General features: G+C 40.0%; 1 protein-coding gene across 4 annotated transcripts in view; it reads left to right on the plus strand.

The window, feature by feature from the left end:
• The first annotated feature begins 1,247 nt into the window (after window positions 1–1,247).
• nav3 (neuron navigator 3) overlaps window positions 1,248–12,794 on the plus strand; it is a 442,110-nt gene continuing 430,563 nt past the window's right edge. For 2 of the 4 annotated variants that reach the window (XM_034162968.1, XM_034162969.1), the window contains exon 1: window positions 1,248–1,385. In XM_034162968.1, the coding sequence (XP_034018859.1) occupies window positions 1,317–1,385 (69 nt within the window). In that variant the 5' untranslated portion in view covers window positions 1,248–1,316. The remainder of the gene's footprint in view (window positions 1,386–12,794) is intronic. The other 2 variants (XM_034162972.1, XM_034162970.1) reach the window with 1 other exon arrangement.

The raw sequence follows: 12,794 nt of genomic DNA on the forward strand, positions 1-12,794 counted from the left end.
GGTGACTTTAAACCGAGGACCTTCTGTTTGGAAGGCAAGTGATATGCAAATATACTTGTAATGACAGACATATTGACACTAACAAATAGTCAAAAGTCAAACTACCAACCTTTTGCTTTCTGCAGAAACTGCTGTATTCCATGAGCAATGCTGTATTTCCTGAAAAATGTATCTGCTACTGCAGAATTCAGAATAACAGCTTACAGACCCTAAACCTGTGACCCCCCCCCCCCCCCAAAAAAAGTGCTAAATATTTTCTAGAAGTGATTAGCAAACATGTTTCTGGCCCTAAAATCAATTAGAAACACCCTCCAGCAACAGTCATTGACAAGACCGCCCACCATCACATTCCAGCATCGGATCTCTTTGGGTAGGATTTGGGTAGTGAGAGAAGATTAGAATATGAATCATGACAGGTTTTGTGAAAATTTTTCAGTATGTTTTGAAGACTAAATTTTTCAACATGCAAGTAAATGGAACAGACAAGTTGAATCCGAGCAGAGTCCTCAGAAAGACCAGCTACTAATCTTGTGATTATCTTTCTATACTTGGATTTTTCCCTGGTGAGTTCACTTAACCTCAGGGTGACTCAGTTCTTTTTCCCCCTGCTACTCTTGGTGGAAAATAAGACTGAAGGAGTAAAAAAAAAAAATAACAATCAAAAATAATCATTCTGTATACAAGAAGCAGTGTGTAGTACAAGCAGCTTCTTCTTCCCTCTCTGACTACCATGGCAACATTCACTTTGATATGCAGATACCTACACCATTTTTTACATTGCGGCACCGAAGGGATTATTGATGTTTCAGGTCAGCAGCGAGCCTTTGCATTAATTCTGAAGCTAAATCGGTATCCGTTTTTCTTTTTTTTCTTTTTTTTAATTTATGTGAAACTGAAACAAATCATGTGTTCTATGTTTGATTCCCCAGATCTGGAGGGAAGACTCTGTGCTGGAACCATGGATTGTACTTTCAGGTAAAAGCTGCAGTACAACGTGCACAGCCTGCAGGTGAGAAGTTCTCCTCAGGTGGTCCTACCTTCTGTCCAACCGTCAGGATGGTGTTACTTTGACAGACCACGCTGCTTGTTTAGGACCAGCCTTCTTCCAGCGCCAGTTAGTACTGATCTTCATTGGAAATTTTTTTTTCCCCTTCAAAAACTACAGACCTCCACTAGCCATGGGTTGCCTGTGTCCGGGGGCAGGCGTGAGCCGGACACAGGCACTCACGGGCAAACTGTAGCCGCCTGGTTTATCTTCTCACCACCCGATTGTTTACTGTAGTTTTTTCTGGAGTTATTCTGTATTTGGATGAGGGATGGATGTACCAGAAGCTAGCAAGCATGGCAAGAAGTCAACAAGTCAGAAGCTGGAGGACCAGAAAAAGGTAGGAAAAATCTTTTGTTTGTTTTTCCCCCCTTTTGAAGTTGCCTTCCCTCATTGTCCCTTGGAGTTAATGTTTTCATCTGGCTTTTGCTTCTTGCCAGTTGTGTTTATTTTTAAAAGCAGTGAGATTAGGGTTTGCTTCTTCTTAGACTTATTTCCTTTACAAAAAGGAGAACATGTTGGTCATATTGCTGTTATTGTCTGAGGTCCCAGTGATGCCTCTGTTCCATATTTCCTAATAGCTATTTATAAAGACAAGGGAGGTGGGGTGTAGTTTCTGCTGCTCCTCAGCGTCTCCAGTCTTTTATCTCCATTCACGTGGCGTGGAAGCGGGCACCGGTGCCCCAAAAACCTCCTGGGAATACATATTTACTCTCTGCTTGAACTTCAGCTTTTTATGTTAACCACACTGGGAATAAAGAGGGAATAATACCGTTAAAGATGAGACAAATGGTTCTTCTGGAAGCTCTATAATGCGGGTTAATGGTCTCCCATTCTGCTACGGAGAGCAGCCTGGATTGATACTTAGTGAGCTTAGCAGAGGGTTGTTTTGCCAACTGTCTCTAATCGGTCAGCTCAACTGGGTTAGACTGAGCTGTGGAGGTGGTAGTTGGATCGATGGACACAAGTTGGCCGTCAGGCTGTGTTCACACTGCCTGCAGAACGTGGTGTTTGAAGGCAGTAATCCTTGTGTTCTGTGCCGTAGCATTTTGTGGTCAGTGAAGGCATCAGCTTGATTTTGGCAATAGTCATCCTTAGAGGATTAAGAGAACAAGTGTACACAAAGAACTGTTTGTCTCGATGCCTGTGTAACCACCTGCATGTAGATCAAGACACACAAACTCTCTCTGTTTGTGCTCAGACTCTGACCTGATTCCTGTAATGAAGTGCTCTTGATAAGCGTAATGATTGTACAGGCGAAGCTCGGGGAACATCTGAGCACAGCAAACACACAGTAATTCATCAAGTCTGACATTTCCAGCACTGTTTTATCTTATAAAAAAACATTATTGTAGTTGTTTTTGAGTGGAATGCCATCTGGGAATTCCCATTTTTACCCCTAAAAGGCACACATAGATGTGTCGTTGCTTATGCTTCCAAGAAACGGCTGTTAATCCTATTTTAGGAAGCATGGGGAAGTGCTTCTTCCCTTGGATTTTTACTTATTACTATCAAAAATAAGTAAATCGCCATTAAGAATGATACTCCAAATTGGAGGCCAGAAGCTACATATCTCCTTCCAGGTTGGAAATCTGGTAATAACCCAAGTGAATATATTCCAGCACAGTCTTTAGGGTCATGTTTATTTGTGGGGGAACATTTGTGGTAATACAGCCACCATTTTAATCAGTTCTAGCGAAGAGGTAGTTGAATTAGTTGGTGAAATTCTCAGTTTTTGTTTTCCTGTGATTATTCTAAACCGATACAGACCTCCCTACCTTCCAAGCTTCAAACCACAGAAACACGAGGTCACGTATTGGTCAGCATGCTTCGTAGTTCCTCAGCTGTGTTTTGCGGATAGGCACCAAATTGGAAACTTATTTGTAGAAATGTGATTTAGTCTTGATTTTGAGATTGTAATTGGCCAAACAACAAACAGCTGGGAGAACAGCTGGAACTAAGATGGATTTGGAACATTTTAGTTACCATTTTCATTTGAAGATTTGTGCTATGTCTAAACACCCCCCCCCCCCCTTTTTTTTTTGACTGTTGCCACCAGCAAGGAAACTAGAAAGGTTTTGCAGTGTTGTTGATAATTCCGGGTAATGTTCCTGTGGTTATTTTGGGATGTGGGTGTAATTGCCTGACTTGTGTAAGTGCTATGCCATCCACAGAGTCTCGTATATTGACAGTACCCTGCCAGTTCTGGTGTCATCTGGATTGTTCCAAAGATAAATATTGTACTTACAGCATGCTTGAAAAAGATGTGGATTGCGTAATGTAACAGCTCTCTCTCGTGATTCAAAAAGTGACCCTCTTTGTATCAAACATGAGAATGTGTGTGCAAAATGGAGATTCCTTTTGATGCCAAACATCTGATGTGAAGACTTTGCAACAGCTGTTAAATTTCAGCTGCTTTGATGCCAATAACTGTGCTTTTGCGGTGATAAGCCATTTGCTTAGATGAGATTAAATGCTTTTTTTCAGGCTGTAGTTTGATTTTTCTTGGATTTTGTTTCACAGCTTGCAAAACTACAGTTGACCAATTTGGCAGAGTGGATCGGAGGCTCCAGAGATGGAGAAATAGTCTGATCTGCATGCTGTGGGGGATAATTCTAGTGTTTTCTAAGGAGCAGACTGTAATATGGCTATTAATTGTAAAATACCAAAAGGTTTTCATTAAACTGAGAGACCATTGTATTTGGTCAATGCTCCCTCCTTCAATCACCCTGGAGGGCACCTCCGTCCACTTTCTCATCTTAGTTCCCTCCCATGTCTTTCTCTTTTGTCCTCCCCCTCTTATTCACTATCTTCCACTTTGATTATGGCTGGACTGCAAACCTGACCCCAGTGGGGAGAAGTGCTTGTGATTGGCTATGGATGGACGGGCACGGGTGGCAGCTTTGTTGCTAAGGCATCTCCAGGAAGTCTTTTCATCAGCCAATCACCTGAGAGCATGTGCTCTAGCAAATTTACTTTTAAATTTATCTTAAACATGTCAACCAGGGCATCCCTCCTAACCTACTGCTTTACATTCTTTATCCATGAAAGCTGTTCCCACCAAGGTACTGAATTCACCCCCCATGAATTCTCATTTTTGATGGTCTGTTTTCAAGCTTTAGGGAGCTCACTGGTGAAATACGAGTGAATAATTTATTACTGTGTTGTATTTCTGGAATGCGATGTGTTTTATTGCAGCATTGTGCTGAGATGATGCAGTGATGGCTGGTGAGAAGCAGCACATGTTAATTAAATAATAAAGGTGCCGTACTGAAAAAAATCACATTGGACAACTTATAGATCATCATAAAAGCAAGTATTGGACCGTGTTGATCAGTGAGTTATTAAACTGAAGAGCTAACCGTGGTATAATACTTACCAATATAGTTGGATACAAATTTTGGAAAAACTGATCAAATGAAAAGTTCAGTTTACAGATGTCCAGTGTTCAGTCCCACCAGTCTCTGGGGTTGTGTTTTGTTAGCTTGGTGTACTATATATTATTTAGACATATATTTGATGTTTTGCTGTGTCTTGTAAGGAGTTTATTCTATTTTTCAAATTGATTTTGATTTATATTGTGATATTTTAATTATAACCTGTTGATGTAATGCACTTTGTAACCTAATCCTGAAAGTGCTGTATAAAGTTGTTGCTTATTGCTTTTATTACTGTTAATAACATCATCATCTACTGGAGAAAGGGTCTTTCTTTTTACAATAAAGAAGAAAAGTCTCCAGGACTTCATGTACAGTAAATTAAATACAAAATAAAACATACTCCCTTCAATATAATAAATGCTTAATCACATTTACAGTCTGTCTTCTTAAGACAGTTCCAAGAGACTGATTTATTCTTGGAGTTCAAATGAGTCCATAAGAAATGGGAGGAGTGTGGAAGATTATTTTTTTAATTGAATTTAGATCCCAATGCAAAGTTTTCACTTTCATTTGAAAGATAATTTTTAACATTTTGTAGGAAGAAAACTAAATTGGTTAATTTTGGTTTCAAATTATATCGTTGTTGTTGTTGTTATTATAAACAATAGTTTGTTTAGCCAAATTAAAATAAATTGAACTGAAGTTACTGATACATTTGTGAATAGGAGCAAATGATGGTACATAAATGATGAAAATCTGAGGAAAATTTGTAGTTACTGATTTCAGTGGAAGAATTCAAATGTTAATGTTGACCTCTTGACTTTTGCTTAATTTTCTATGATACTGCTAAAATTTGAATTGCTTATACAAAAATAACAGGGCGACAGTAGATCAATCAATGGCGAGAGCTCAGTTGATAAGGCAGGCTGTCCACTAAACACAGTATGTTTGATCCATGACTGCAGCTGAGTGTCAAACTCTACTTGCGCAATACATGGAATGATGAAAAACAGTTTGACGTTAGGGCATGTTGTTCTCCTGATCCCATGATGATGATGATGATGAGCCTTTGTAAGTTGAGGGAAAACATAGTCCAGGGGTGGTCATGAAGTGCCAAGATGCTGTAGGTTTTCCTGGATGCCAAAATTCTTAGCGGGTGATTTCACAGATGAGATGAGGGGAGGAGTTCTTTCGTAAAACCACCTGTGGACATCATTGCAGTGAATATCTGCACCATCTTAGACCTTCATGGCACACTGTTGCCGACCCCTGACATTTCTGCTTGATCACTACCAGAAAGCTCCAATTGTTGACCTATCTTACAGTTGTTGCCCATTCCGGTTCTGGAAACTGATACCAAAATCTTGTTTTTTGCATCACAAGTGTCTTACAAGGTTCATATCTGGAACAGCTTCTTCCTAGACTGACACTTCTTAATGCAGGCTTTTTCCAGGCCAGTACTAAGAGTAGTATCCTGTTCACATCAAAGTAGTATCCTGTTGACTTCAGAGAATTTGTCCTCTACATACAGTTTACTTGAGATGGTGCATCAGCTTCTTGTTCCACGTGGGATCATTGCATTGACACCACTGAATGAAATCAAAGGGAAATCGCGTCAAGACAGGATCGTGTCACAACTGTTGCATTTGTGGAAACGGGCCTTTGAGGCAAGTTATGAGAGAGCTGTTGTGCAAATCAGAGCTAGGAGAGAGACAGATGAAGAGTCAAAGAGATACTAGACAGAATGACACCAGCTTAAAGACGGCAGGAGATGGGCGAAAGCGGAAAAATGTGAGTCTGAGAAAAAAAGAGACTGTAGGCAAGGAAGTGAACTCGATGCACTCTGCTTCATAGCGGCTCTATAAGTGGGCAGAGCAACCACACATCCTTTTCTCTCCTTTCAGCCTGCTGTTTGATGGCTTGCGAAGCACTAATCACAGCACTGGCATCACTGGAGAAGTTTTGATGCTCTGCCGCTTATCAAAGCCAAGAGCACTTTTTAAAGCTTCATGACAGGTAGTCAGCTTGTCTTTGTGTCCCTCCATCTCCATTACACACCGACACCAGTACAAGTAGACACAGTATTCTGTCTACTTTGAGCTCACAAAAGGGATCTAAAAAAAACCAAAACAAAAAAAAAACTGCATTTATCTTCCAAATGGTTGTATGTTTACTTCTCTGTTCTCCTTTAATTGTTGTACTAGCTTAAAATTTTGAACTTTTTAATTTGGAATTAGCACAATTTGCCTTGGTCAAGTAGGGAGTGTGAGTTGTGGTACGTTTTTCCAAGTGCTATCGAGCCTCTTGGCAGAAGACGTCTGCTACATAACAAGGCCAAGGTGATGCCCATGTAACACCTGAGTGTAGTAGGTAGTTGGTCACTTTTGGAAATAAGTATGGACTATAGGTCTACCTGGGTCTTTGCCAATCAGCCTTCCTTCTGTTCACCACCAGAAGCAGCACCACATAAGGTAGCAGAAAATGCAGTGAAGAAGAATCCAGCTGTTTTTAGCCAGTTGGCATAGCATAAATTTTCCATTATGATTCAAGCCTGTAGTGCAGCAGAGACAACACAGTGGTGTGTCAATCAGAAACAACAAAAAGGTGTATCAGAGCAGGAATAAAAATAGGCATTAAAGAAGTGCTTAAATGGATTTTCCTATTCTGAAACCACGACAGTCTCACACTTCCGTTTTATGTATTTATGAGAGTTTGGCTACGTGGAAGTAGCAGCATAATGGCTTCACTGAGCCGATTTAAAATGTTAAAAGTTGACTATCGACCAGTGCATGGTGCGTTTGTAGCTCAATCCAGGAATCTGCAAATCAACGTAACATCATTTATTTTCAAACTGATTTTTGAGTCATATCAGTGACTTGAATTGAATGGGAAAACTCAAGATAAAGCAACAAATTGTTATGCCCATAATGTACCTGATTGTGCTTGTTCCTGCGGTACCTCTACAAAACATACATGAATAAGTAGATATAGCCAACATTAACCCAGTCTTTAGCTTCCATATTCAAGGGGTACACCCCCCTTAAACCAGGTGATATATGCAAGTCCCAGATGTGGCAAATGAAACTAACCTTGAAAAACAAAACAAATCTCTCAGGCCAAGGATTGTGTAGTTATGTGTATCACACATTACTTCAAAGAGCCCATTACTCCCTTGACTCAAGTTTCCCTATTGATTGCACAGGTGCCACTACCACTTTATTATATCTATTAGGGTCCTGTCCTAAATCACAGGGGTTTTGGACAAGGTTATAGTCATGTGGGGAATTCAGATAAATTGCATCATCTACATGCAGCTTGTGTGCTTCCTCTTGCTTAGTGTGCATGTGTGTTTCTGTCGTAAATTGCTGGCGAAATCCTTTCTACATGTACCGAGGTCTCTTGCTATCCAGTATTCTGAAATATCACTTTGTCGTAAAAGGTGATGAGGCCACGAACAGGCTGCATGGTATTCAATTGGAAGCCCATTAAACTACACACTCTGCAACAGCTGGAGGAGCTACACCGTGTGAATCAAGGGTCTACTTTGGCGCCATGGAAGCTATCTAAATGGTAATGATAAGTGGAGATCTGTGCCTGCACGTGCTGTCACCGCAGTCAAAGTGCTCGTTGGGGTACATGACTCTTCTTGGATCTAAGATGAATGTCAATTCCAGGAGCAACATTGACATGGTAACTAACTTGGAATTGTTTAAAATCGTTAAAAAAGGAACATCTTCTTTTTAACAGGAAGAAACCTCAAGCAGAACTGGGCTCTATAAAGAATTCATCTACTGCAGCTGTTTGGGTTGAGCGAGTGTGTTTGTTTGCAACGTGTCTCAAGAAAACATGAACCACTGTCAGCTAAACTGGGTAGCAAGGTCATGGAAGGGTTGGTGATATTTTGACGCAAATTTTTAGTCACAATCATTTTCATGCATATTTCTATAGTGTTTCCAGTTGATTTCAGTGCTATTTGTGCAATTGCTAAAGTTAAATTCCAGTGTTGTTTGATGGTGGGAGGAAACCCACACAGACATGAGAAGAGCATGCCAACTCGCCACAGTATCTGTGTGATAAACCACACAATAACTGTGTTTACTTAGTGAGTAGTTTTGCATTTTGGAATATTGTTCACAGACCATGCAAGGGTGAGCTTTGCTTCCTTCTGTATATAATTGATGTTTCATGCTTTGTTCACAGCAGGGTGGCATGTAGTAATATGCCCCTCAAGTATGGAGTAGGATCCCATGAAGAAGCAAGCTGTCAGCAATAACAATGCATGTGTGAACAGACTTAAGCACATTTGAGACCATACATTTAAATAAATCTCAGTGAAAAACTTTTGAATTTGTTTCTCACACTCCACACATTTCATATTACTAAACAATGCATGTGTTAAGTGAAACAGAACATCTACTTTATTTGCATATAGTTTAAAAATAGATTTTCAGTTTTTACTCACCATATTGGTAGGACAGAGCTTTACATACACCAAGACCTCTGCCTCTCTTAAGGGAATGCAAGGACCAGAAATTGATTACAATTTTTAGAATTGGCATGATATGGGGTTAATGAAGTCTCTAGACCATCAAAGGTTCAAATTCCCATCAGATGTGAAAATCACTAAGGGCCTTTGGTCCTTAATACCCAGGTTGCTTCCAGTGTGCAGTGGAGCACCTTGCAATGGATCAAGCTCTGTGTATGAATGGGTGAATAGGAAGCAGTATTGTAAAGCACGTTGAGCACCTGCTTCAAATGAAAAAAAAAAATGCTATATATCAAGGCATCCAGAGGTAATTTTAGTTCTCCAATCATCAGGTTCCTCCTCCTTGAAAAGATTCATGGTATTATAAGCTGTCATGTACACTTTATTATTCACAAATATAAGATGCTTGGGACTTTACAGAGTTTATACCATTGCGGAAGGAAATGAACAAAACTTTCCTCTAAAAGTCCAACAGAACTCATAATCATTGTCATGATTATTTGAAAGCTGGCTTCTTAGGAGGAGCCAGACTTGGAGAAATCCAGTATTTTGCTACAGAAGCTTTTGCTTCATATTTTATTATTTATATTTTTCTTCCTGCTCTGAAACTCAGTAAAGCACTGGTTCTACGGTTAGGCTCTTAAATACAATAAGTTAAACCCAAACAATGCCAGTTAGTCATTCATAAGCTTTTAAAAGTTGTTGCATCTGTTTGTGGAATCTTGGATGTTGTTTAAAGAGGCGTTCATCTCCGTGTGTGTAGACCTTTGACCTGCTGAAAATCTTACACAATTAATAAAAACTGAAGTATTTCTTTCTTGTAACTACTATTTTTTAATAACTCAAGTGGACATTATAACTGACTTAATGTACATATTGTTTTTTGGAAAGTTTTTAATCCAAACTATATGTAAAGTTATGCGTCTGTGGGCTGGAGACTCACAGATTGGATGCAGGAGTTGTGAAGCCTTATGCTGGTTTTTGGTTCAACTCCATCAATGTTCAGGCTGCATGACAGGCTGCACCTTTTAATAGCAGATAACAGGATTATCACAACAGCTGGCTTCCTAAGAGGGGCCTCAGCACCTGGGGATCGTGAGACGCTTCGCCGCGAGCGATGCATAATTTCACCAAACTTGTATGACAGAACATGGAGTCGGTGTTGCATTTGCTACACTTGCCTTTCCAACACACATGCCTCATTGGAGTTAAATTGTTAGGCTGTGCGAGGAGCTGGGAATTGCCTTTCAAGCAGTTTTATATTCTGCGCTGCATTGAGCTGTTTGCTCTCTGCTCTTATGAAATAGTTTGTCTGCGTGATGTATAATTTGGCGATTTCTTCCAATAGGGAATGAGCTGAAATGAATGAGCTGAACTGGTTGCTTCCCCTGCAGATGCAATCATCCTGACGTGATTGAATCATCGCAACGATGATGCATTTTCATCGAGGCAAAAATGACACGTGAGCAGTAGTTTGTTTTGCTGAGTGGAGCTCATCTCATTCACTGTGATGGTGTACAAGTCATCTTTTACACATTCAACTGGCAGAGCATTTTGTCTTCATTCCTTTCAATTTGTTGAATCTGGATCGAAAAGTGTCAAGTTGTGGATACCGACTATCCACAGAATTAATAAAAGTCACCAAACAGATATCCAGGCTTGATTTTCTAGTGTTTAAATCGCAAAGACTGCAGTTTCCCAGAAAAATCCTCTTATTGTACTCCCTGCATGGGGGTGTATATAGGAATTATTCAGTCTGTCCATGAGTTTTTTTTTAAAAGCACAACTCCTCCTCAAACCATTCGGTGGATTCCAATAAAACTTCACTCAAGGTTTTGTGTTTACATCTTCAAGGGATGATAATTGTGCTGTTGTGGTTTAATTGATGCATCATGCGATATTGCCCTTGTAAGCACAACTCCTCTAAACCAGTTGATGGATTTCAGTCAGACCGGTCCAACACTTCCATGGTAGAATGTAGGGCATCACTTTTTGAGCTTTAAAAGTCGTACGCTACAATTATTCAGATTCCTTTTATTATACTCGTATGTTTGCAGAGAAATTTCTGTTTGGGCTTTTAATTGCTAAAACGTATTTCATCATCATGGAACAAATGAATACGAATGAGTTGTTTTTGTTTTGCAGCTGCAGAATTTGAGAAGACGAGCACCTTCCCCTCATGTGATCCATTCTTGCTTCTTTTTTTAATAGAGCGCCACCTGTAGGTTTCTTGCATTGCTCATTCTGGTTATTCTTTTAGCTCTTATTGTCCGTGATGAATCCTGCCAGTGTTCACTGTTGTATGCTGTGTATCTGGAAAGCACGCTTGAAAGCTGTTGTGTTGCTATGACAACTTAAAAAATTGTGACCAATCACCATACCAGATTTTGCTGTGCAGTAATTGTACTCTGAATACAGATGGATTTTACTGTTGATTTATGTGGTTTTGATATGGAAAAAACAGGAATAATCACATCCTGCAGCGCCCTTAGTTTGAATGTACACCAAAGAAGGGCGCTCGGGGCCTGGAGGTTTGGGGTTTGACATGTAGACCTCATCACTGTGCATGGGGTAGATGCATAGTACTGTGTACTAGTACTGCTGTGTCTTAGGCTTTGCTGTATCGCAACATCCAGCACTAATTTGATCTCGTATCCTTGTGGATTTTGCTTCTGAATCACTTGTTGAAAACCATCTTGACTGACTTGTTGCGGGTATTTTTGCATCTTGCAACATCAGAAGTCCTCCGTCCACCATTCTTTCATAATCTATGGACTTATCCTGTATGCTGTTTCCCTCTAAACATTGGCTGTACAGCGGTCGTGGTTCTGGAGTGTTTTTGGCATGAGGGCTTAAAAGAAGATTCTTTGAAGACTGCATTGGCTTTTCTGCAGGAAATCTTTGTTGGTGGTTTAGTCCCAGGAGCACTTTGACAACCATTATTCAGAATTCAGCCTCTGATTGACAGTCCTTTCCATCTGGATCTTTTATTATGTTTTTAAATTTACCATCCACCTTTAATTGTTGTGCCCATGCTTTGCGACTCAAGCCTCAGTCAGACAGACATATAGACCAACAGTATCCGTTGGCGTCATTGTCAGTTTGTGATATCTCAAACTGTACGATAACTTTTTTTCTAATTTGGCAAGGTTGTAATATGGGTCATTGACATACCGTGTAAAAATCATATTTGTAGACTTGTTCATTTGGACATGGCGAAAATGGCCATTTTGAGCACTTAAAGGCAGTTTTCTCAAAAACTGTCTGATAACCTTTTTTTCAAATTTGTCAAGGGCGTAATATGGGTCATTGACATATTTCACATCAAAAAATTATAGTCATAGATTCCTTCATTTTGAACTGGCTGACTTTTTTATGCCGAAAACAGTTTGCCTTGGGCTTTAATTGAGCACGTAATCCACAGGGCCCTTGGCACTGTAGTTAAATTATTCTCAACTAATGGACATAATGGAGATATTTCATGTATTGCTGGCTTTTGTATATGTATAAGACTACATTGTCACTCAGAGATGACTGAAATTAACTTGCGGCATGAGATTGACTGCACAATAGATATACAAGATAGGGCCCTTTGCATGTTAGTTTAGCTTTTGACTTGACTTTGGATATCCACATGGAGGCATCATTGGGACACATTACAGTAGTTCTAACTACATGTTGTCTTACATCAAGAGTAATTCCCTCACTTTCAAAAAAGACCAGTATACAGTAAAGTAAATTTGTGAGCCTGACTTTGCTGCTGTGGCTTCGACATGTGGCGTGAGCAGCACCACCGTTCATCCATGACTACATGCCGCACGGAGCTCTGGCTGTAATAAGCGGCACACCCAAAGCTCTTAGCCTCTTGTCACGCAGCAGCGGT

This window comes from Thalassophryne amazonica, chromosome 22 (assembly GCF_902500255.1).
Source record: "Thalassophryne amazonica chromosome 22, fThaAma1.1, whole genome shotgun sequence".
NCBI classification, from domain to species: Eukaryota; Metazoa; Chordata; class Actinopteri; order Batrachoidiformes; family Batrachoididae; genus Thalassophryne; species Thalassophryne amazonica.